Raw genomic sequence first — 24,654 nt, 5'->3', positions numbered from 1 at the left:
GCTCTGCAGGGAGCCAGTCTGTGTGCTGAGCCAAGGGCCAGCAAAAGGCACTGCTTCCTGTGACTATTGAGTGCTGTCCAGGAGCAGGGAATGGGATCCTTCCCTCTGTCATGAATTCCTTATGTATGGTGCTAAGGTGATCTCTTGGACCAGATTTTGGACTGTGGTGGTTTGTTTGTTGTTGGTTGGTTTTTTTTTTCTCAAGTTCACAGCTGCATCCAACGGATAAATTACCAGAGCTGTTGGCCTGACTGTAGTGCCATGCAGCTGACAGGGTGCTGTTTTGTGTCACATCTCTCTGTAAGATCAGGTCTTAGGTGACTCTCACAGAGGACTCAAAAGCATTAGCTTACAGTAATCTGGAGGTGGATTTCTTGTGGACCTCTGATTTTATTCAAATATATATATATATATATATATACACACTATTATACAAAGGGTATTATTAAAAATGTATTTGTAACCATAATCTTGGAACACTTGATTTGGCAACTTTAAGTGCTGCTACTTACGTGTTGGACTGCTTCTTCTTTTGGTCCTTATTAGTAGTGGGGATGCAGAGAACAGGTCTCCAGAGCTGTCCTGGAAACTATTTTTTATTTCAAAATTAATATAAATAATATCCAGGTTGATAAATGCTTGACTGCTTCTATGATTTTCATGATTACTCTTTAAGGTATTTGTGCATTATTGGTGCAATGTAGCTCCTACTGGAATGGATGGAAACTTTGTCAGTGCTTGCAGCAGTTCTGGGTTGCACCAGTTACCACTTCTGCAAAATGTCTGTGCAAGTAAGGTTTGGTAACTGCACCAGCATTATGACATTCTAGGCCTCACTTTTCATATTTTAAATTTAAACTTACATTTGCAAATTATACATCTCAAATTTGTTGTCATAAAACACTACTTCAGTAGTTGTGGAAAAGGTGCATTGAGATTTCTGGAGTGCTGCAGTTCCTAAATATCAGCACTTCCATGGCAGTGTTTGGTTTCCCTCCCAGAGGACAAGGGAATTAGGCACAGCCACTGGCTGGACAGCCAGAGCAGTCCTGGCCTGCCCAACCAGCTGAATGACAGCTCTGGTGAGATCTAGGCCAGCTTCTGAGAGATGTCATCTGAAAATCCTTATCTCCAGTGAGGGCCTTTTATTTTATTCTATTTCCTGTGAGTTGTTTGCCTTCACTTCTCTGGCAGAAGGGAGCTGTGGGGAGGCAGGCAGATGGCACAAGGCCGTGGGCTCCTGATGTAGGTGCTGGAGAAGCACCTTCCTGTGGTTTGTCACCTGCAGGGCTTTGATTCTCATGCTGGGCTTCACAGACCCATGTTTAGTTCAAGCATTGCTCTTTAAAAGGTAGAAGAAAGAAGGAACACTTCTACTCTCCTAAGACCTTTTTCAACCATCATCAAAACAAAAATCCTCAAAATCTTTGCAATAAAAAACTGAAAAAATCTGTCCTTTTTCTGTACAATTTTGATACCTTTATTATCAGGTTCCTTAACAAGAGCCACACAAGCAGAGTACAGGACAGCTTTTCAAATAAAAACTTAATTCTTTCCAGTGGTCCCTTGCACCTAACAAGGAACTCAATGCAATTTGTAGAAGTTGACATTGCAGAATTTGCCTTTTAGCTGTTACCTTGAGCTGGGGCTGGTTTAGATAAAGTCCTGGGTGCTCTCTCCACCATCCATGGCCCATCCATGGCCCCTGGTGCAGCACTCAGTGAAAGGAACACATTAACAATGTGCCTGGTTCTTAGCTTGCCTGAGGGATGGGTTTGGTTCATCGTGGTTGGCAAGCACCTTAAATTGGAAATTAGTGTGCATGAATAGATATTCCTTTGCTTCTGTCATGATGAGTTATGGACATATTACAAAAATAATTATCTTCCCTTCATAAATCAGTCTGATAGTTAACTTTGGTGTGCTTGCTAATTCACTGTTCCTGCTAAATGTTCTTTGGTTTGGGTCAGATACTTAAGCATAGGAATAAATCATAGCTCTAAGCCAGAATGCTTTTTGTTGCTGGGAAAGAAAAATAAGTCTAAAACCAAAATAGATCGCATTTGTAAGCAAATCAGCAGTGCAGTGATGACCCTAAAATGAGGTGTTTGTATTAGCTGTTCTACCCTGCTTTGTAGGAGTATGTTTAGATAGAATTTTGCCTTATTTATTTTAAATTCTGATCACCATTAGTTTCAGGTGGGCAGGTTAGTGAAAGAGATTTGTGAAGCTAGATATATTCAGAGGTAAAATCCAGGAGAAAAAGGGAATCCACAGGTGCCAAAAGCCTTAGGGCTTTCACAAGCCTTAGGGCATGTGAAACACTCAGGTATTCTATGTGTATGTTGCACTCATACCCACCAGCAAATGCAAGTGAAGCACAAACCTTTTTAAAAGGAGAGCAAATCAAGCCAGTTAGAAGGAAAATGTTGTGCTCCTGAGTTGCAAGGAGAAATATGTTGCCAATTCATACTGCAACAGAGCTCTGGTGACAAGGGGCTGCATAATAAAGCGAGCCCTTGTGCGATAGTGCCGGCACACTAGCTGCATGTTCTACAAGAGCATTTTTTAGCCATGTTCAACAGTGTGCCTGCTATCGCTCCTCCATTTGTTGAATTCAGGATGACCTTTGCATGAATAAAGTCAAATAGGATTAAGGCAGGAATTTTCAACAATGGGAAAGAGCAACAGATGTAGCCGACTTTGAACGTGGGAGGATTGTTGATGCACGGTTGCCTAAAGGGAGTGTCTGTGGTGACAAAAAAAGGGGGAGAAAAAACCCAACAATTTCCTAAAATATTAACTGCATAAAAGAAAAGAAAATAAATAGAAAACAATCCAAAGGAACTGAGTGATTCTGGTTTTTATTGGCATCAAGCTGAAGGCAGGGTTTTTTGATTCACTGCCTCCTTTTAAATCTATTTTTCTCCATTCTTTCAGCAGCAGAACTCTCTTCTCTGCAACAGTCACTATATGAGCTGTGTGAGGGGTTTGTGGCATGTACCATATTTTTCGATTCACATTTTTTCTGAGTTGTTTTAAGGAAAACAAAAATTGAGTATACAGGAAAAAAAAGATGTTATTTTGCTGGAGAATGAGCCATTTGAATACAAAATCCAGATCCTGCTAATATTTTATGGTTTGATTTGTCCTTGTGCAGAAGCATATAGATGGATCTCAAGTGAATATAGTGCAGGCACTCTGTACAGAGACTGTTAATAAAGGGGAAAAAAGGGTTAAAAATATATTTAAAGCCAGAACTCTTTCTGATAGATCTTAAGTAGTTTTATGTGTAATTAGATATACCAAATTTGTTTTTATCTCAATAAAAAGAGGACATGCAAATATATTTTACTTAGTTTCATTATTGACAAGAGCTGTTTTGCAGTTTAGCAGATAATTGTGTTTACTCCTGAATGATACTTCATAGTTTGTAGTAATGAGTAATGCACAGAATTTAGATACCATTCATATGTCTAATTCAGACAAATCAGCTTTGAAAGGCATGTGTAGGAAAAGCTTTTAAAGTGTGAATGAAATCATGTGCTCTAGCTCAATGAAAGGGATTTAAAGGAGCTAGCTAGAAACTAAAGCCATTAAGGAAATCACCTTGTAAATGTTACAAAAAATATTGGTGAGCTTAATATATTAGCTCAAGTTGAATATTTAAAAGCTTGATTAAACACTCACTGATTAAATGCTTACACCACTTTAAAGAGAGCTACGGTGTTGAGAGGGCAGTCTCTCACAAGGGAAAAATCATTTGGATTCAGAGGATGTAGCATGGTGAAACATCTTCTAATACATCTTAGCCTGCCTCTCCCCATATTCCTTTAGAGCAGAGCTTGCTGGGGTGAGCTGTGGGTTCCCACTCACAGATGCTGTGCCACAGGATACTCGGTAGTTGTAACATGTCTACCATCCCCAAAAAAAGGGAGCATTTCAACAGACACAAACAAACAAACACCCCCTCCCCCCCAACACAAATAAAATCAAACCAGAATAATTACCCCAACCCTACCCTTCCCACCCCACCACCCACTGTTACCTGGGATGGAATATCTTGAAGAACACAGCTCTCCAGGTACTGGAGGCTTCATTACTGATTTTTTTACCTTGGTCGTAAAGGTAAAATTAAGCATCCTTGTAATGTTTAATTTTGAGACTAGGAGCAACTTCATATGCATGCCTGGCATCTTTAGCACCAAGAGCACATCACTGTTGCATGGCACGGATTAAAACCCACTCTGGTTGCAGAAAGTCACCTTTATTTCCCTGTGGGCTCAGTGTGGGGACCAACATTGAGCTCACAGATGTGTACACAAGTGCTCAAATTGTGCCTGCACAGCTGGGGGAGAGGCTGTCACAGGCATGCAGCAGAACCAGAGAAATAGATTTTGAAAGAACTTCTGGATGCCTACTACTACATGCCTGGATTTTTGTAAGCATTCTTGAGACTTAATACAGAGTCCACTGAAGGCAGGCAGAAGTTGAGGTCCTTTAGTTGCCCCTCAGTTATGTTCCAGAGCAGTGAAATCTTTGCACCCAAGATTCCACGAATGGGAACTGGGGCAGGTTAGAGTTGTTTCTAACCCCTTTGTTGTCTTTTATGTGTTGGAAGGGTGAGCCACAAGGAAGAGTACAGTCTCTTTTTCTTTGGTAGGCCAGCTAAAATCTTCATTCTCCCTCACTCCATCAACACCTTTGAGACAAGGAACTGTAATCTTAAAGCCTTGCAGGGGTCATGTTTCTTGTCTTGTTTCAATGCAAATACATCCTTAGAATCCAACTCGGCCAAACAACCTTTAAATTATCTTAAAATGTTATACCACCATAAATAATTATAAATAAAAGGAGTGTTCTATTTTTGTATTCTTTCTTTTTTTCCCAATTATCTGCCTTGTATTTTATGCTTCTGGAGCATAATGAAAGTAATTTTTACTTAAAAAACACATAGAATGTGTTTATGTTTCAAGTAAGCTTGGGGTGTTTTTTATATATTGAGAAAGTGTATATTTTCTTTCTGTATGTGTATATAGATACATCCAAAGGTATATATGTTATATGTATACCTTTATTAACAATATATGAATATTGTATACATATATACCTTTATATATAACAAATATATGTTAATTCAGCCTTTCTAGAAAGTGAATTCAGACACCAATTTGATACAGATGGCTTAACAGATCATAATTCAGGTGTTTTATTCTAGAATCTGCTTCATAACTCAACCATATTCCATAACACCATGAGCCCTTTTCTTAACATTGCCAGAGTGCTCTTAGGAACTCTGTGAAAAGCTTTGTTTTTATCGCTGTAAAGCAATGCTGCAGAATTGATGCTTTTCTGAAGTGCTCTCCTGGCCCTCTGTGCTATTGGTAAGTCATCTATCATGGTTGTCATTGGCAGCAGTGACTCAGTAACATAAAGGGATTCAATCTTTTATTGAGACATGGCTGTGTAGTTCAGAACCCAATCAATAGGCTTACATGTAAAAAACCATGGCAAACCATATATTGTTGTAATGCTCAATGTGGTTATAACTGTAACCACAACTTTTCCACTCTACCTAAAATGCTTATGGGATATTATCACTTCCTGCTTCCTCCCACCCACTGCCAGACTTGCAGAAGGGATTGTTAAGTACCAGCACCTAACACTGCCAAGGTTTTATGAACAGGAGAAAATAAAAATCGTTGCTAAATGACTTTTTAGTATTTACATGTGGTAAAGAAAAAAACTTCTGTGAATGTAACTCGTTGAGAAGCTAAACTATGACTAAAGCAGCGTGCACACTATATATTTATCACCTACCCCTAGAGCTTCAGCACTTCTGTTTGAGTACTCTGTAAGTTTTATTGTAACTGTAGGAAAAACTGCTCTTTGAACTCCCCTCCTATACAGCTTTAAAGGTAAGGTAGGTGTTAATCAAATGATGTTGCTGTGCTTGTTTCCCAGTCATGTCTTGGCTGATGCTTCTGCTGCTGAAGTGTGAAAACCTTGTCCTTTTAAGATGATGGGTCCTACACCTTTGAATAATTTTTAGCAGTTCATGTAGCTTGGAACCAACGCTCAGTATTGGAACAAACTTTGTAGGTGCCAGTGGGAGCTTATTTAGAGCTGTTGGCTTTTATAAATTTACCAAAGTTTGGAAATTGCAGCTAGTTTGCTGTGTTACCAGAGCTTTCCCTTTACATTAACTTTCTCTTCCCTTTATTCTCCCCATTTCAAAGACTGTCATAATCATTTAATCTCTCATTATGCAATTAGATATGTTGCTACACATTTATTAGCAAACTTACTGTCAGACTAGTAGTAATGCTGTAATTTACACTTCCCAAAGCATGGAAATTCCTGTGTAGGAATGAAGGCTCCCTTTTTTTCCCTCCTCCACCTATCCCGAGGTGCTTGTGCAGTGAAAAGTATTGCAGGAGTCTTGAGATGTGTGAGTGATAAGTGCTCTGCATGTTGTAACAGCTGGACATGATCAGACATGTTAAAGATGAGTATGAGGCTCGAGTGTGAGTTTTCTGCATTTGTGCTGGCTGAAGATTTATCCTGTGTAGTTCCTTTGGGCTTCTCTGATAAGTCTCATCTCATCCCCCCATGCAAGAAAGAGCAGGTGATACCTTCCCCCAGTGCTCCTTCTAATAACTGACTGAAAGACTGAAGTCTTGTGGTGCAGCCCTTCTGTCCAGGTGTTCCCTGGTTCTGCCTGCAGATAAATGTTTGGAATCACAAGCAGCTCACACCCAGCGCATTAATCATCGCATCATCTGGGGACCAATAGAGAACCTGGCAGCAATGCTTAATTTTATTTAACACACTGTGTAAACCAAGTCCAAAAGGCACTTGAAATGTAACACTTTCTTCCATTTATGGAAGCTCAAAGGCATAACTCCTCTTGAGGATTTTAATCCAATGGACATTAATGTATTGGGGATCCAGTGATGTCATTTGCCTGTCACTGGGAGTTAATGACAGTTAATGCATGGAATGATTGGAGCAGTGTTGAAAGAGCAGGGAGTCATGAATCCATATCTCTGCCTTAGAAATACAGACTCCAATCAGAAATGCCTGTGGAGTTGTCTGTTCAGGAAAACCCATCAGGCCATTATCTGGGTCCTATGCTCATGAGTATTGTGCACAGTACAGGTGTAATAGTTGATGCTAACAACCCTGTCTGGTTCTTCACATACCCTGTTGTGGCAGTACCCTTCTTTTCTCTTTTAGCTTGGAGCACTCCATGTACGTATGAGCTGCAAAATTTGTCCCTCAAAGTTGAAATCAGCATTTTGTCTCAAATCTTTTAATATTATGATATTTGCCATGTAACCTTTTGCTCAAAGTGTTAATTTTTTATTTAAATCACAAAATATTTTTTGTTTAGGGAATTTAAACCAAGGAAAAAGAAAGAGCTGCTGAACAAATTCTGTAGTTCCAAATATCAAGCTAATTTTTAAAATGTTAACATAAGTACTATATTGAATTAATGAAAAAAGCTATCTCTGTGGACAATGTACTAATACTTAATTCCAAATTTTATGGAGTAGATCCTAGGGATCATTTAGGAGTTTTACATGTGTTTAAAAAAATGAAACCGAGAAGATCTGACTGCTGTGCATTTGCTGTAACACCCCTGGAACGTGGCTAACGCCCAATTACTGCATGCTTAGACTTGGATGGGAATTACAATTGAGCTGTAAAATATTTTGACAGTTTCCAACTGTTGTGTGGTTATTAGCCAGGCATCATAAGAGAATGAAATTCAGTGATTTGATTAGGTTTGTATCATGATCTGCTTAAACAAGGACTTTCAACATAAACATGTAGTGTAAAGTGTTAATCAGAGGCAGTATTTAATTATTACCAGCTTTTCTTGAGTTCTGCAGGAGAGAATTCCTCTCTCCCAAAGATTTTGATTTCTTAAATGAGACTTGCCATACCTTTATGCTTCAGCTTTTCATTTACAAGCTTTTACTTGTTGAGTGCTAAAAGCATAACCACACCAAATTTAATTTGTCGCATGAAAATTATGTGTGTATTTTTCAAGAGGAGAGATTTGACAGTGTTGAAGCTAGAAAAGCTTGTGTTAATTACATATTATAAAACAAAAAGGATATTTTCATTTAACATGTATTTCTCCTTTTAGCTGAACAAGTCCTAGCAATTAGCAAATTTGAATAATGTAGGCATTCCTGGAAAAATATATGTTAAGCCAAGTGGCACTTGAATTGCTGTTACTTTTACATGTATTTTTATTTTGAAATGAAACTAATAAAGCAAAAATATTCAAACTGCATGCAAATTAAGCTCCAGATTGTGCCAGTCTTGTTATGTTCATTAAGCCATTGAATCCTTGAGTAGTGGCTGTTATTCCATGGGGACTATTCACAGAATAAGGTACTATTCAGAGAGGTAAAGATAACAATCTGCCTTCACACTGCTTAAATAGTGCTCATTCTATTGGGCAACTAAAGCAAGAATATTCAAGCCTGTCATTCCTTAATTTTTCACTTGCTTTATTTAGTAATGCTTTTTGTTTTCTGTGTTGCTTATGAGTGGTGCTTGAGAGTGAAGCATTCTGTTTCTGGTAGAGAAGGCATTTTCAAGTGTTGTCATCCTGTTTTTTCTTTAAAAAACCCTCTAAGGTAATCTTTGTCTCTCAGTTCAGTCTGTGACATCTCTGCTGTGGCTGAGAGCTGATTTGGTTACCAGTGTTGCTTGCTGTTGCTGTTTGCCTGAATACCTCATTTCACCCACCTGTAATAGGTAGAGTTTTTCTGACTCTTGTCCTGGGTTTGACCTGAACTCTCACCTTGCAGATGACAAAACCTTTGTAATGGTATCCTGGATTTTAAAGTGGTTTGTGACTCTGTGGAAATGTGATGTCTGGGAGAGAGCCTTCCTCTCTGGCAGTCCTCACAAGGAGCAGTTGGAGTGGTGGGCTTGTAGTCAGTAGCCAGTCCCCTAAACATCTGAGACGCCTGTAAACTGTTCAACTGTAGAGTTTTTCATTTGGAGAGTTGTTAGTGGTTATTGAATTTCCTGTGTATTCAGATAGCTGTGTGCTGGGAAAAAAACCAAAATATACTGTGCTTTGCAAGGAGATCTGATTAACATTGGGGAATTGGTGCATGAGTTGCTTATGAAAAAAATAATATCAGAACCTTCACGCAAAGATTAATTTTTAAAATGGCAAATGGTTTTTTTTGGTGGATGGTTGAACTGAGAGGCCAGTGTGAAGTGTTGCTTGGTGGGAATTAGGGGTTTTCCATCTTCCTTCCTGTGCAGCCAGAGCATGGAAGGAAGCTCTGCCAGGCTCCTGCTCCCTGCTAGCAGCAGCCCATGTGAGCTGTAGGCTCTAGAGGTAAGAGACACAGATAATGTTGGTCTGAAGCACATCTGAAAGATCACTTGGTCTTTCTACTTGCACAAATGCTAAGTTCTCCTTTACAAAATGAAAGATTTCTGCAACCTGTTGTTAAACAGTAATGAAGCATCCATGGCCTTCCCAGGCAGTCTTGAGTGCTTCATTTTCATTATACTGCATTATAGATAGCTCCTCCTGATGTCTGACCTCTAGCAACTAAAGCCTGTAACTTTGTTTTGGTAAACACTGGTCTGGGGGTCAAAGGGTTTGCTTTCTTCTTTGGAATTTTACATGCTTGATGATTTACCATGTTACTTTCCTCTATCATTTATTCATACCATAAATGACCTGAATGTGATTCAGCTTTCTTAATGCTTTTTTTTCCCCCTCTGCAATTTTCTTTGGGCTCATCTTCCTTACTCTCTGAATCAGGGAAAACTGAATGTAAAATTTTTGATGTGGTTTTGTTGATGCGGCGTGGAGTGAGAGAGGCAGTCTTGATCTTGCAAGCTTTATTCCTGTCTATACATCTCAGTACAATGTTTGTCTTTTTCACAACAACCTGATGTTGTTGACTTTATGTTCAGCTTGAATAGACTGTTTTCCCCATATCCTTTTGTGAAGAGCTGTTACCTAACCAGTTCTTCCTTATCCTGCATTTATGTAAATGATTACTCCTTCCTATGTTTCACTTGCAGCTATCGAATTTCATACTGCTTCTTTCAGATCTTTACTCCTTTTTATGTGATTGGAGTTCTAGTGCATTCAATGTCCATCCCAGCTTCTTGTCCAGTGCATTGTTCACCTTCCTAATTCAGACTTGCACTGAACCTAAGAAATACTCTTGCAGAACCCCTTTCAATGCATATTTACAAGAGTCACCTAAAACTAGTCTTGGGTATGGTTTTCCAGCCTGTTTTGCACCTGTATGAGTCTCATTAAGCCTCTGTTTTCCATGCTTCCTTGGAAGAGCATCTTGAAAGACAATTAAAAGAGCTCAGCTACATCTGTAATCTGTTATATGATGCTTCTCTACTCCCTGCTTCCCTCTTGCAGAAGGAACTTGGAGTGCTAGTCATGATTTGTTGATGACAAATTAATGTTCGTTACTTGTCTTCTTTTAACTTTCATATGCTAAGAAGGGCTTTAATTATTTGTTCCACCTCTTTTTCATTTGCTTGTCTGCATTCTTGCTATTTGTCCTTTTTCTTATGCTTTTAAAGGCTAGAAGGAAATGTAGTCTTTTCCTACACTTCTAATATTGTCCCCTATGTTCAAGTCTCCAAACTGACTATTCCTTTCGGATGTTGTTTCATATTGGTTCTTCCAGGACTTTGGGATTACATTAAATGTGTTCAGCTAATCTGAAAGCTTCTGATTTATCTAAGCTGTTTCCACATGGGGCTAAAATCTGACCGTTCTGTGTCTGTATGAGTAATGCAAGTCTCCAACTTCCATCTGATTTGTAGAATAAAGACAGATGTAGAAAAAAAGTACTGAGCATTTTAGATGTCTCCCCATCATCTGAGCTCCCCATGGACAGCTTCTCCTTACCACTGAGGAGGGAAGCAATACTTCTGTTAATTTCCTTCTCATGATTGTTTACATAGAGTCAGCTGCTGATGCAGTAGTTTATCAAGGCAAAAACTTGTTTCCATTAAATTCTCACTTATCTCTTGCTGTCCTCAGGAGCTTTAGGAATATCCATCTTTATGCCTGGTGCCAGCTCATGGGTACCAGCAGCTCATGAGTACCAGCACCACATGCAGGATTGTAAAATATACTTATTTTATTTCCACTGTCAGGCAAGTGGAGTACTATGACCTTCAGGGGTACTGTGACATCAGTACCAGGCTTAAAAATACTGAGTGCTCTAAGCACACCCAAACAGAGATTGTTTTCCTTTGTTGCTGCAATACCTGCACAAATCTGGCATCTGTGTTGTGTTCTCAAGTATTTCAAACAAAGATTTCTCATAGGTAAAGGCTAATGGTTCCATAAATCTGCCTATGGTTGGGCATTAATATAAATGATGCAGTAGATTTACAAAATAGGTAACTATAAAGTTTTGAGCAATGTCACCTTTAATGAGCCAACATCAGAAGGTTGCCTGAAAAAAACATGTCTGTTGAAATGTTCAGAAGAGTGGGATAATGACTTGTTTTTATTTAATGGCTCTGTCAAAAGAAATTCCTGCAAAAGCAACTAGAGTTCACTGTTTTTAGGAAGAATTGGCAGTGACTCTCATTTTTAGTTTGCCTTGTGCTTTCTTTTAGAAGAGATTCTTGTGACCTTTTCTGACAAGCTCTAACACTTCCATTGTTTGCTGCAGGCCTTTGAAATGTGGCAGAGATAGCCTTGGGCCCAGGGAGGTGCGTTTTGCTAGTTCAGTTCACATTTAACAAAGTTAAAAGCTTTGAAAATTGCTATTCCTCATCTGTGGTTTAAGTTGCTTAATTCTGGCAACCTGCCCAAAACCCTGAACGTTCCCATCGTGGCAGAGAGCCAGGGATTGTGAACCAGCAGCATCCTGGTAGCTCATCTGGGCTTCCAGCACAGATGACATGAGAGCAGAGCATTCAGCCCACATGCCACCGGGACAACTGGAGGAAGGAAGGTGGACAGAAGGAAAGTGCCTGTCTTCTGAGAGCAGAAAAATGAGGCCCCATCCCTGCATGTCATCTGTTCATACTGTTACATTATAAATACGTGTAATCATCAGAGACTGAGCTCCGTGTTAGCTTCTGCTTAATGGTATGAGTTCCATAGCTTTTCTTGAGATTTTTAATTGAAAACACGGCGCTCAAGACAGATTATGCGACCTCAGGGAAGAGAAGCTAGGTGAGCCTCGGCCAATCCCTTTTTAATAGTTCAGTCTGAGAAGGAGATCACTGTAACTTTTTTCCTGGCTGTACTGACCATCAGGTGAAATTACTTCCGCATAAGTAACCAATTCATTATGTTGTCTGAGATTTGTTTCCTTTTTACCAGTTCATTAACATAATCTTCTCCTTGCAATTAGCTAATAAATTTAGGGCTTCTCAGCTTGGTGAGGTAGCTGCCCACACTCCTGTGCAGTCCTGTTCTTCTCTGCTAAGAACATCCACGGGGGAGGTTGTCATCTGGAAATAAATTGTCTGCCTTGCTCTTAATTGATTGCCATGAGCAGACAGCCTTGTGTCCTGTTGCGCAAACGAGGCAATTGTCCAGCAGTTGATGTGTTGTGAATTTTGGTTCTGAAGGTTTAGAGTATAGTTCTGAATTCTTGTCTTCTTTCATCCTTTTAATCCCTGACAATGAAAACCAAACCAAAACCCTAAAAGACTCGGCTAAGAAAATGTTACTTCATTACTAGACAAAGTAAAAAGCAAAAGGAGGCTACCAGATAATTACAAAAGTTACAAAATTAAGTACTTAGCAGTAGCCTTTGTTACTCAGTCTCTCCCATCTTTGTGCACTGGATGACTGTAGGTTATATACATGTTCACATTTCAATTGTGTGATGGCATACTGTAATTTTCTACCAGACCGCTTCCTTGGTGCTCAGAGTAAAAGTAACCAGAGGCAGCCATCTGCAGGCTTGCTTTCCTTTCTTTGCCCAGGTATGGTTTGGAAAAGCTCTTTCCAGACTCCTGGCCATCAAAATATATAACAGGCAACTGAAAACCCTTTTGCATTAAATAATCAGATCTACTTGACCAACTGCTAACTTGAGGTGTGTCCCAAGGATTTCACCTTCCTCTTCACCTTCTACGTTCAAACGTGAGAGCATCATGTCAGCTCAGGCAGATGTCTGAGTGTTGGGTTGTGATTGAACATAGGCTCATGGGTTTGGTTGTGCCAAAATTAAACTTGTGAAATGATAAGCAATTTAAAGCTTATGCCTAAGGCTTTTGAGATAAAAGTTTGTATTTTATTGCATATCCACATTAGCTGTAGGCACAATCAGAAGAGTGAGGAGGGCGAAGTTTTAAGATGTCTGCTGCTGCTGAAACCTGGAGGTTACCTAAATGCTCATTATTAGTCATATATAGGAAATAAATTCAGTGTAACTTGTGTCCAGCAGCTGGGTTTTCATATCTCGTTCATTTTTAGGGACAGTAGGAACCAGAGACATTTTGCACCATGCAAATAAGGAGCACAAAGTTAAAGAATGTTCTCCTAAACTGATCTATTTGTTTATCAGAGTAACAGAATAGCAGAACTAACACTTCTTTCAAGGAAATGTGTATTTTCTAATACATGCATGATCTTCCCTTATAAGAAGCAAAGAGCAATGCCACTTGTATTTTGATGTGTCACTAAATTGTAATCTTATGGTGACCTGCTATGTAAAAAATACCTAACTACCCTAAGTAAAGAACATCTCAGCACAACTGGGTCATGAGGATGCTTTCTCCATTTTTGGAATAAAACAGAAAGCTGTTCCATTCTATCTCCACTCTTTCCATATTGTATGTGAAATTCCTGATACCACTTCTTGACTTACGCCCAGACTGTTCCACAGCCCAGAATAAACAAAATTGAATGCATGTTGGACACATGCAGACCTTGCCAAAGGCATAAATTCTATTAAATGAGCCATATTCAAATTCTAATACTCCCAGGCTAATGGGACATTCCTATGGGTGAAGTCCTGTGTTGTTTAAAAACCAAAATTTTAGAATATCATTTTGAGGATATAAACTTACCTATTTGACTGAAATGTATTTGGTGTCTTGCTTCTATTGCACCTTTATACAGCTTTGCAGACTGTTCAGTTCAGCTGAATTTCCTGGACTTCTACATCCAGCCACATGCTGCACATTTTCACTCACCTACTTGTGTCTTACTTTCATTTACCTTACCTTGCATTTTAATGGTTGCACAATTTTCAGTGAGCCCAGACAGCGTCGTGGTTTTGATAGGGGTACGGGAAAATCCCTTTTATTTTGCTCAGTCAAATAAGTTAGAGGCCAGTGTCTGTACTTGCCTCTTGAGGGAAAAAACTTGCTTGTTCATTGTTTGTCGGTCTTCCCTATTCTGCCTTTCAGCCCTATCTCAATCTGAGCTAGCTCAATCTGAGCTTCTTCTCCTGCAGTTAATTACCAGTCCTGGGTGGTTGTCTCAGTTCCTTTCCTCTTCTAGGAGTTGTGTTCATTCATTAATATAAAACTCAAACCATGTAAGTGTTCCACCTAGATTACAAATCTTTTTTTTCCCTTACTCCTCTCAGCATCTTTCTCTTCTGGGCTTCAACACTCCAGCTTTCTTTAAACACCTCTACCCCCATGCAACCTACCTACAAGCCCTTGAGGTCCTCAGTCTGAGTCCCTAGAGTCTTCATCCTGGCTGTGTCACTGTCCCATAGACTCATGTTCTCATCACAGTTCCAGTCTTCATTTTCTTCTCCTGAGTGTTGGGCTGTGTCAGAGATGCAGCTGAGCCCTTGCTGTGTGAGCCATCACTGTGCCTGGTGCTGGGTTCCTCAGAGCAGCAAAAACAACTGTTTGAATATTTTAAGTGTGGGTATGCAGCCTAATACTTGAAGCTATTGTCCTCTTGTTAACGTAATGGTCTGATGGGATAATCTCCCAAGAGAAAAAATGCATACACTATAAAACATATCAACTGAGCTTCCAGAATGTGTAAAAAGAAGAATAGAGACTTCAGTGCTTTTGTTGAGTGTGAACCAAAGATATCCCAAAGCCAGTGCTGACTCCAGCTGATAAATCCATCGCACGATGCTGCGTTTAGATCTGAGCTACCCTGTGAGGGACGAGCTCTGGAACCTCCGCGCTCGCCGTGTGCTGCTCCACAGCTGGACATAAGCCAGTTGTGTTGGATTCCACAACCTGTTGATCAGTGAGCAGCTCTGGCAATCTGCTGTGGATATCTTGGGCTTTCTAGTGGCATTTCCAGCCGAGTTTGCAGGGACTTCAGCTTTTGAGCTCAAAAAGGCAAGTTGTGACTGCTGTGTCGTTTAGAAGAATTGTGTAGTCAGTGCTGAAAAGAATGATGTAAGAAAAAGGTTATTAAATTTTCATTTCATCTGATTAGTTCCTACTAATCATGTAGAGCAAATACATGCTAGAAATAGGCACTTGGTAGTAATTGTGTTTGCACCAAGCCAGTAATTAATATGTCCAACATACAAATATCGAAAGGAAATGTTTTGCATAATGGTTTTTCACACATACATGAAAAAGAAACTAAAACTAACATTTGTAAACTCCTCTGAAGACCTGTCAAGTGCTCACACACAGTTCTGCCTTTACTTCTGTATTTCCATTGTGTCTGGAGTTAAATGCTTTTATCATAGATTAAATAATGAAAGCTTTGACGCAGGTGGTGATTAGGAGCATAACATTGTCATGGTATTAACTTCACCTTTATCAAAAAAACATGGACTAATAAGTGTGGAAAGAAAACCTTATACAATTTCTGCTTTATCAGGTAAGAGAAGAGTAGATTGTACGTGTTATGCACATTATGTGCGTCCTAAATCTTCTGTATTCTGGAAAAAGTGCTTTTTGAAAATCTAACATAAGTGGAAAGACAAACACAGAAAAAAGCTCCAGATTTTCAAGGATTCTGCAGTCTATCTTTTTAAACATTGATAATTTTAGAATAAATTTTTAAATAAAGTATGAAATTCTGCTTAATTTATTGGTTTAATACCTTTGTATTTCCTTCTGTAAAATCTGGTTTTAAATTCAGTTATATCTTCAGTTTATTAGATAAGTAATTAAAGTAATTTAAATGGCAATATTGCCTAAGGCAATTTCAGTGTTAACCAGAAAGTGTTGAGGTGACTGGAAAATTTACCATTTTTGTTGAGAGTTTCAGCAGCAAGTATTAAGCCTTTACAATTAACATTTAATATATCTGGTAAGCAGTGCTCTATGATTTGAAGAAGTAGCTTTTTGCATTAATAATTTGTTAAAATATCACCTTTCCACTATTTGATAATGATGTTTTAGTTTTTTTCTCTCATTGAATACATCTCTCAGTAGTGCTATTTCCTTGTCTGTAACTTATAATAGCAAATATATTTTAAGTAATGTAGCACCTTAAATTTGAGGTCAATGATTAGTTACTAGGTTTTTCTTCAAGTTGTAAAGAAAACAAGAGAAAAACACCCTCTTAGCTACTTCACTGAATCTGGAGTAACAGTCTGGCAGCTGCTATGCAATATTTATTTCTCTGATTAAAATCTTGTGTGTGGTAAAGTTTATAATTTATTGCTGCTTTTCCTTCCCTATTTTGTATATCCCTGTTAAAGCTGTTAATTCAGTGTATTTGGGGATATTTGTCTCGTCGTTAATGGATTTGTTCATGCTGATTTGAATTGTTGACAGGATTACAAAACGTAGGCACTTTCTAACAAGTTATTTTGTACATATGATGTGGTGTTAAAAAAGTTTCAGCGAGGTATACCTTTTGCACTCTGTAAATGAGTTAGCAGTGCTTCTGTCTGTGAGGAGGTAGTGTGTTTATGCAACAACTTTTTTGGGCTGATTTGACAGTAAATGAAAAATTACTTCCCCAGCTCTGCACTTTTTTTTTTCCCCAGAAGCAGTGAAAACAAATGAGTTGATAGCAGCTAATTGCTGAGCACTGACAGGCTTCAGTCAAGGGGGGGCATCGTTGGTCTTTCACAAATGGACAATAACAAGTAAATCCGTTTGACCATAAAGTGGCTGTGATACAGTAAATTACTTGCTCTTAATTTGTCTTAATTTGGGAACTCTCTAGCTCTAAAGTGCATCAAGAGCTTGTTTGTTTTGTATATATGCTTTAAATGGTATTACATTGAAAGAATAGGGGATCTCAGTTCTTTCACTGTAATTCAAATGTAGGATTTGCATCAGTCACATTCTGCCTGTTTGATTAGATCTAAAAAGTCTTTAAAGTGAAAGTATTTTTCTAGGGAAGTGTGTGTGTCTTGAAAACAGCTGCTGCAATCAGTATGCAGTATGCTGAATTTGAGGAGCAGCAGATAGTCTGACAAATGCCAAATGCCTGACGTGTTCTATTTTATTTCTTGGTTTATGCCCACAAAAATGTTACTAAAAGAGTCAAAATAACTGGTTTTGGAAATGGTCGTTATTAGCTAATGATGATTAGATAATTGTTGTTAGCTAATGACACTTGTTAGAAACCACCTTCTGATAAGAGCTTTCATCTGAAATTCCTTTTCCACATAGAAAAGCTGAAGCCTGGAAGAGGCAGCTCTTCGGGTATGGTTGGAAGTGGCTGTTCAGAAAGACAGTACCATAATTACCTTTATGCAGTCACTCACTGACACAGAAAGAGCACCAAAACTCTCCTCTGGAGCCTTTACCAGAGGAATTCATCAATCCTGTGTCGTGATTTTGATTGTGAAAGGGCTCGTGGGGATGCTTTTCCATAGCTGCATTTTTGGGAAGTGTTTTCAAGGCTCCGTGTCACGGGCTGTGCAGGGCTGTGCCGTGCTTCAGCACGGGTGTTTCCACTGGTACAATTCTTGGCCTCTTCCCCTGTGTAGATCTGGAATCCTGTATATCTGCATCCTTGGGAGACAAGTGCCTAGGGCAACAACTGCAGATAATAACTCGCGATTTGTGTCTTTTGCAAGTTACAGTCATTGTAAACTGACAGCTGTGAAGGACCTAAACTCACATCAAAGGATACAGATCATCTAGTTAGGTCAATTAATGTTAATTCTCATCTTCCATTAAATTCTTTTATCTTCTCTTTTTTTTTTTTTTTCTTTTCTTTTTTTTTTTTTTTCCAGCCAAGCCCAATACCAAGTCCTGTTTTGGGGAGAAAGCCAAATGCCAGTCAGTCATTGCTCGTGTGGTGCAAAGAAGTTACAAAAAACTATAGGGGAGTGAAAATCACCAATTTCACCACGTCGTGGAGAAACGGTTTATCCTTTTGTGCAATATTACATCACTTTAGACCAGACCTAATGTAAGTTGTATACTCTTTGCCTGCATAAGCTAACTCTCATAGAAATATTGAACAATTTTTTAACTTGAAAATAAAATACCAATGTGTTTTAGGTGCTGAACTGTTTTCACCCTTTGCTTTCAAGCAGGGAACTGTCCTTTCTAAGAAACCAGATTTATGAATGCTCAAACTTTGTGACCTCTTTGCTCTCCCTTGTTGCATAAACAATTATTTCTCCCCTCTCTGTGATTTGTTTTTCTTCTTCTTAATCTTATACAAAGAACTGACTTCAAGATGATTATGAGAATTGCGCCAGTGTTGAAATGAGATGAGAGGAATAAGCTCTTTGTATGTTGACAAGGACGGATTACCTCCTGGTAAATTTGGTTGTCAAGGCTGGCCTCTAGTCCCTGCCTTAACTTCTTTTTTAGATGGAGAGCTTCAGGCAATGAAACATGTAATCGGTGTTTATTTATTTATTTATTTATTCCTTTAATTTTCCACACTATTAGTTTTGTTGATTGAATTGCTGTGAAATTGCTAGTTACTGTATGATATTATTGTATGTCAAATTTTTAGATTTAGTTTGTTTTAAAACTGCTGCTTTTATCAAATACTGTATATACCCACTGTGCCATTTTCCCCCTCAGTGACTACAAGTCCCTGAATCCTCAAGATATTAAAGAAAACAACAAAAAGGTAAGAACTGCCAGGCAAAAAAAACAAAACCCAAAAACAAAACCATAGCCTCAATTTTGACTTCACTGCAGGTTTTTATTAATTTTGGGAAAGTGTGGTTGTTTTGTAAGGTCATAACTGTGGCTCACAGAAGGTGTTCGGCCTCCCACGGTTCAGATCGGATGTGTTATTGACTCGAGTTTGTCATGGTTTTAACATTCACAACAAGTGCAGGGCTGGCATTAGAGTTTAATATTTGTATGGCCTACATTAACTGTGAGAGCAGAGGAGGGGCCTGGCCAGCCTTCTGTGAGCACTGCTCTGGTTTTTCCAATCAGCCACGTAATTAAAAGAATGAAAAATGTAACTGCTCTTGGACTGTGGCACACAAGGCTTCTCTTGCTGTTGCTTTAACAAGGCTCTGGGAGCTGAGCATGGTTGATGTTGCTGTGATGGTGATTGTTATATTTTTAAAGATGGAATTTTACACCTACTCTTACACTGTATCAGCTGAATGAAGTAGTATGCACAACATGGGAGGTTTAGGATAAAAGGTGTTGACATATTCCTTTACAAATAAATTAAATGCTAGCAAAATAGTTAATAGCCTTGTGCTGTGCAACTGCTTTAAACCACTCTTTGTAGGTGCAAGATGTAAAAAGTTTCTCTGGAAGAAGCAGGAATTCAGTTTGGGGATCACCAGTAGACTGTTTATTTCTGCTCACTATTTTAGATATGTTACAAGCTTCAGTTGGGCCCTAGGGACATGTTTAGAAATTACAATTTTCATGTGAGTCACTGATAATAAAATTGTTCCTAAAGATCATCTGAAAATTGTTTTAAGTATCTGCCTTCTTAAAGCTGTGATTTTATTTTTATTCTGCTTTAAAAGGCACTAAATTTAACTGAGATGAAGGTATAAAAATATACTTTAAATAAATTATCAAGTTCAATATTATATAGCAAACATATCTGCAATCTAGTATTATTTACTTACATGGAATTTATGAAAGTGCTTTATTAAAATTAATTTTGTTTATATTTTAATGTGCCTGCACACTTATGTGTTAAACAGGGAGTTACTTGTCTTTAATTTAGTACTTAAGTATTATAAATAATGAAATATTTCTGAGCAGCTCGTATCTAATGAGCATTTAGCTGATGATATTTTTTTTCATAATAATAGGAGGACTTACAATGACCTAAGTGGATTATCTGTGGCATCAGAGTATTTTCTGTGACCATATGTTTTTGTACTTCAAGTTTTGTTGACCGTCTGGCCTAATTAAGCTGGATTATAAAAAAGAAAGAATAGATTATTAATTAAAAATGTTAGCAGTATGATCAGTCATCTTTTCTTTGTGAAACTGTGATGGCAAACAGTGAACTTTTTAGCCTGTCTCTAACAGGATATAGTTCCCAGAATTGAAGAAATAGTGATTGTTATTATTGTGCAGTTTTTTTCTTTCATCACTTTGCCAGCCTTTGCCTGACAGCTACCCTGAGTATCTCAGTTGCTTCCTGCAGATTTATTTCCTGGTCTCACACAGTTCTGCCAGATAACCCCGTGTGCCCTTGGTTGGAGTGAATGCAGCACTGCCAACAATGGCTGCCTAGAAATTCCATGCAGATATGTAACACATTTGACAATGATTCCTCCTAACCAATTAAAATAACATCTTCAGATGAATAGGATGATTTTCTTTGTCTGAAGCAGGTTTTTTTTTTTCCTATGTTTTTCTGCCTCTCCCTCTCCCCAAAAGGAAAACCATAGATTAAAGGTTAACCCATAAGAGTATATATTTTAGAAGTGAATCACCTTGTTTGTATTTTAATTTTTAAAAAAAAGAGGAAATCTTAAGATTTCTTAACAACTGTTTCAGTGAAAATACTGTGTATAATTAGGGATGGAAATGCACTCTTAAAAAAGGCATGTCATCGGAGGTTCTTTATAATACCAACCACTTGCCAGTTGGGTGCTGCCACTGATGCTGAATAAAAAAGGGTATTTACCTGTGACATCTGATCTTGGCCAATATGTCAGTGTGTTACAGAGTTGGGAAATGATTGGAATATTGCCTGTGGTGCTTGTGCTGATGGATCCCAATTGATGTCTGTCAATCAGCTTGTCAGTAAATTTAAAAAAAAGAAAAAGACTTCATTGGGAGATAGGTAAATAGGCTTAGTCTCCTGAATATACATATATTTAAAAAATCCCAAACAACTACTACGTTGGCATCAATCTGAATTGGAAGGTATTTTTGGTGCACATTGGAAATTCAAATTTCGATCAGAAACAAAAGAGAAACCAGGATTATCTTTGAAAAAATTACAAACATTACAGGGATACTTTCCCAGCTGGTCTAAATAGTTGTGCTTCTACTTAAATCTCAGATATAGCTAACTATCCATATTACCTTCCTAGTAGTGTTAAACAGGTAATTTGATTTAATACGTCCATTTGATTATTATTAAATAATAATTAAATTTAAATTAAGGGAAAATTTATCAAAATTACAGCATACTGGCACTATAGTTCCTTATCAACATTAGAAATATTTTGTCTCGCTCATAAAAGGTCCTGCACTTTAAAAATATAAGCTACTAAACAAGACTTGGGCTGGATCTTTGACAACATGAAGGAATGAGAAGTAGAAGGGCACAGCAGTATGGTGCTGATAATGAATTTCTGGTTTTAGTCATTGTTTAGAGAAGCTTGGTTCATTTATCATGTGGATATATCTTTTGGATGTTCAATTGGCACTTCTTATTTTTATGATGCTCCCCAGTTCTTGGCCATTTCTAACAAATTCCTTAATACATTGGAACTTGAGTGATCATCTTAATAAAATATCCCGTTTTTAAAAGGAATTCTTTTAAATTATACATTTAAATAGAATAATTCAGATTTACAGGGGTAGTATTGAGTCAAAATGGAAAATATTCCTTACCTTGAAACTGGAGTTAGTATTTTTATAATAGGTGCTCACCTCTACAATTTGATTCCACAAAGTCTTAAGAACAGATCTAATTGCATGTGTAGGAGATGCTTGTTGGCATCAGTAGGATAATGTAGAAGCAGAGTTAAACATGCAGAGTAGTAAATATTTGCAAAAATTGGGACTGAGTTATGCCTGTGTTTGACAAAAATAATTTGACTTGGAAAATTTTCTCTATTAATACTATGTTACAAACTAATTAGAAATATGATGCATTTATAAATATGCTGGAATATCAGGAAACTCCCAGCTTTTCTAGTAGTGAAGAACAACCCATCACATAGTGCTATATGGACACATCCAGAACACACAATTGCTGTTTCTAGAGCTACTGTCTGTAGAGCATTGGCATGCCAATCTACAGATCTAGTGTACTTTGAAAGGAGAGAAGCAAAAATGTGGATGGGAATGAGAGTGGATGGGGAATAGGTGTCAGGCATCAGCAGGAAATAACTTTGTTTAATCCCAGGCATCACCAGAAGAACTGAGCAGCCAACAAAAAGTGATTGAAGCTGTACTGAGAATATCCATAATTCCAAATTCAATCCTGCTATAGTGTTACTTCTAAGCAAGTACCTTTCCTGAGACCTGAAACACTGTCCTCACCTTAATTTTATAGACCCTGGGAGATACTCATAGAGTTTAGTTTTATTAGCATATAAATAAGAAATTGAGAGTATAAAAGGAGTTTAGGTCAAGTCATGTCTATGGGCTTTGGCTGCCCTGGCTGGTGTGCCTGTCCTTAAGTCCTGTCATTCTTCATTCAGATGGTGACTCCCACTACCTGCAGTGTGAGGTAACAAGTTATTTATGCCACTGAATCAGCACTGACCCACTTAGCAAACAACACTTCCTGGCATTACCTTTAGTCCACAGACAGCACGGGTGGCTCGTGGTGTGTCCATGCCCAGCCTGTTTCTGCTGTGGCATGAGCATCCATCATTGCTGCTGTCTGCCATGCCTTAGGCTGCCACCCAAATCCCTTCACTGCTCTCCCTTGACTTGCTGCTCTCTGTGCTCCTCATGTCTATTCAGTCCCACCCATCTTGTCTCCCTCTCCTCCAAGTCAGCTTGATCCTGCTCCTCCAACTCTGTTTCCCAAGATGCTGTAAATGACAGCTGTTCCTCTTCTACCATCCAAGTTGCTGCCATTCCCTCCCACCTATAATTTTGCTGCCTTTCTGTTCCATCTGGAGTTTTGTACCAGCAAATACATCAGTCATGTTTGCCACTGCTGCTCCTATATCTAAGCACAGCTCTGTATTTATAAATGCCATAACAGTCTCTCATCATAATAAACCTTCCCAAGAAATACTACACCAAATACCAGCAATGATTTTAGGCCGAATCATTTTGTATGGGGAGAACCACAGAGGAGCTTAGAAATAAATTCTTCAGACCATTTATATGTCTAGATAAACTCTAGAATCATTTGTTACAATGATATAAAAATTATTTGTTATAATGAATCATTTGTTATAATTATATAAAAATTACTTCACCTCAAGTGGTTTGGAAAGTTATACATGAGCATGAGGGGAGGCATGCAAAATTTTGGGAAGATAAATTCCAGGTTTTGAAAGCAGAGTTTGAAAAGCAGCTGAAATGAAAACTATTGGACCATTGAGTAGGGAATGACATTGCAAGGAGGAGGAGAGAGCCTCTTTTTCTCAGAGCAAACAAAATATCTGGGTCTGCCAGGAGCAGGCCAGCCCAGCCCCACATTTTGTCTCACTGTTGAATTCTTAGTAATATAAAAACCAAGAGGATTAAAAAAAAAATAATTGTTTTATTTTTTTTTCCTCTATTCTTTTTAAACTAAAGAAATTAAGGAAAAAATGTAAAGTTCAAGAGTTGAAGCCAGTGATGTGTGTTACTGTTTCCTTGTGAAAGGACAGTTTTCTCATCCATGTCTTAAATTTAGCATCTGCTTTTGTTCAAAATAGTGTAGGATCAACTGTGAACATTGTAAGGCCCTTTAGGAGACACTGAAAAGGAGCTGCAGGATTCCTGGGGGAGGAGAAGCCCACATGCTTTAACTGAGTGCATCTACGCTAACAGGAGGCCTTTTAAAGACTTCCTTGAAACACAATATTGTCTTCCAAGGTTAATCCAGGATAGTAATAATTAATTGTAAATTGAGAAACGGCTTTAATTCTTCAAAACTAGAAAAACCTGATGCACCAAGCCCACTCACTTAAAGGGCCAGCAGTAAAAGAAGACAATGTGGCCTCACAAAGTGGGAGGCTTGCAACTGTTCAGCTTTTAGAAAGTAAAGTGAAATGGGAATGATTTTCACTCTCTCTTTCTTATAAATTTAGCATCAACAAATGTTTTTAAAATGCATTTGCTTGATGGATTAATGTGATTTATGTCTAGTGTGAAGTAATCTGTGGTGGTGTTCCTTTTGACTGTCTGGACATAGTTTTTCATCAGCAGGAATCACTGCAATTACATGACCAATAGAAGGCAGAAGGTTTGATCAGCAATGATAAAGCTCAAGATGGATTAGTGTCGTGTTTCTTATATCTTTGTTCCTTATCTTAAAAAGCCATCCTGAGTTCCTTTTTTTTCTGGTCCAGCTCTTAGACTTTTTTTGTTTGCTTGTTTCCTGCAACTTGAGTGAGAACCATTTAAGATATTGGTAGGTTTTCCTAGTGCAAAAAGAAGGGTTTTCAAGCT

General features: G+C 38.3%; 1 protein-coding gene across 12 annotated transcripts in view; it reads left to right on the top strand.

Annotated features, from left to right (window-relative positions):
- EHBP1 (EH domain binding protein 1) overlaps nt 1-24,654 on the top strand; it is a 204,954-nt gene that overhangs the window by 106,905 nt on the left and 73,395 nt on the right. For all 12 annotated transcript variants that reach the window (XM_077176005.1, XM_077176001.1, XM_077176002.1 and 9 more), the window contains 2 exons: nt 18,138-18,316; nt 18,946-18,994. In XM_077176005.1, the coding sequence (XP_077032120.1) occupies nt 18,138-18,316; nt 18,946-18,994 (228 nt within the window). The remainder of the gene's footprint in view (nt 1-18,137; nt 18,317-18,945; nt 18,995-24,654) is intronic.

Source organism: Agelaius phoeniceus, chromosome 3, assembly GCF_051311805.1.
Source record: "Agelaius phoeniceus isolate bAgePho1 chromosome 3, bAgePho1.hap1, whole genome shotgun sequence".
NCBI classification, from domain to species: domain Eukaryota; kingdom Metazoa; phylum Chordata; class Aves; order Passeriformes; family Icteridae; genus Agelaius; species Agelaius phoeniceus.
The sequence above is the reverse complement of the archived record's forward strand: the minus strand, read 5'-3'. Positions and strand labels throughout refer to the sequence as shown.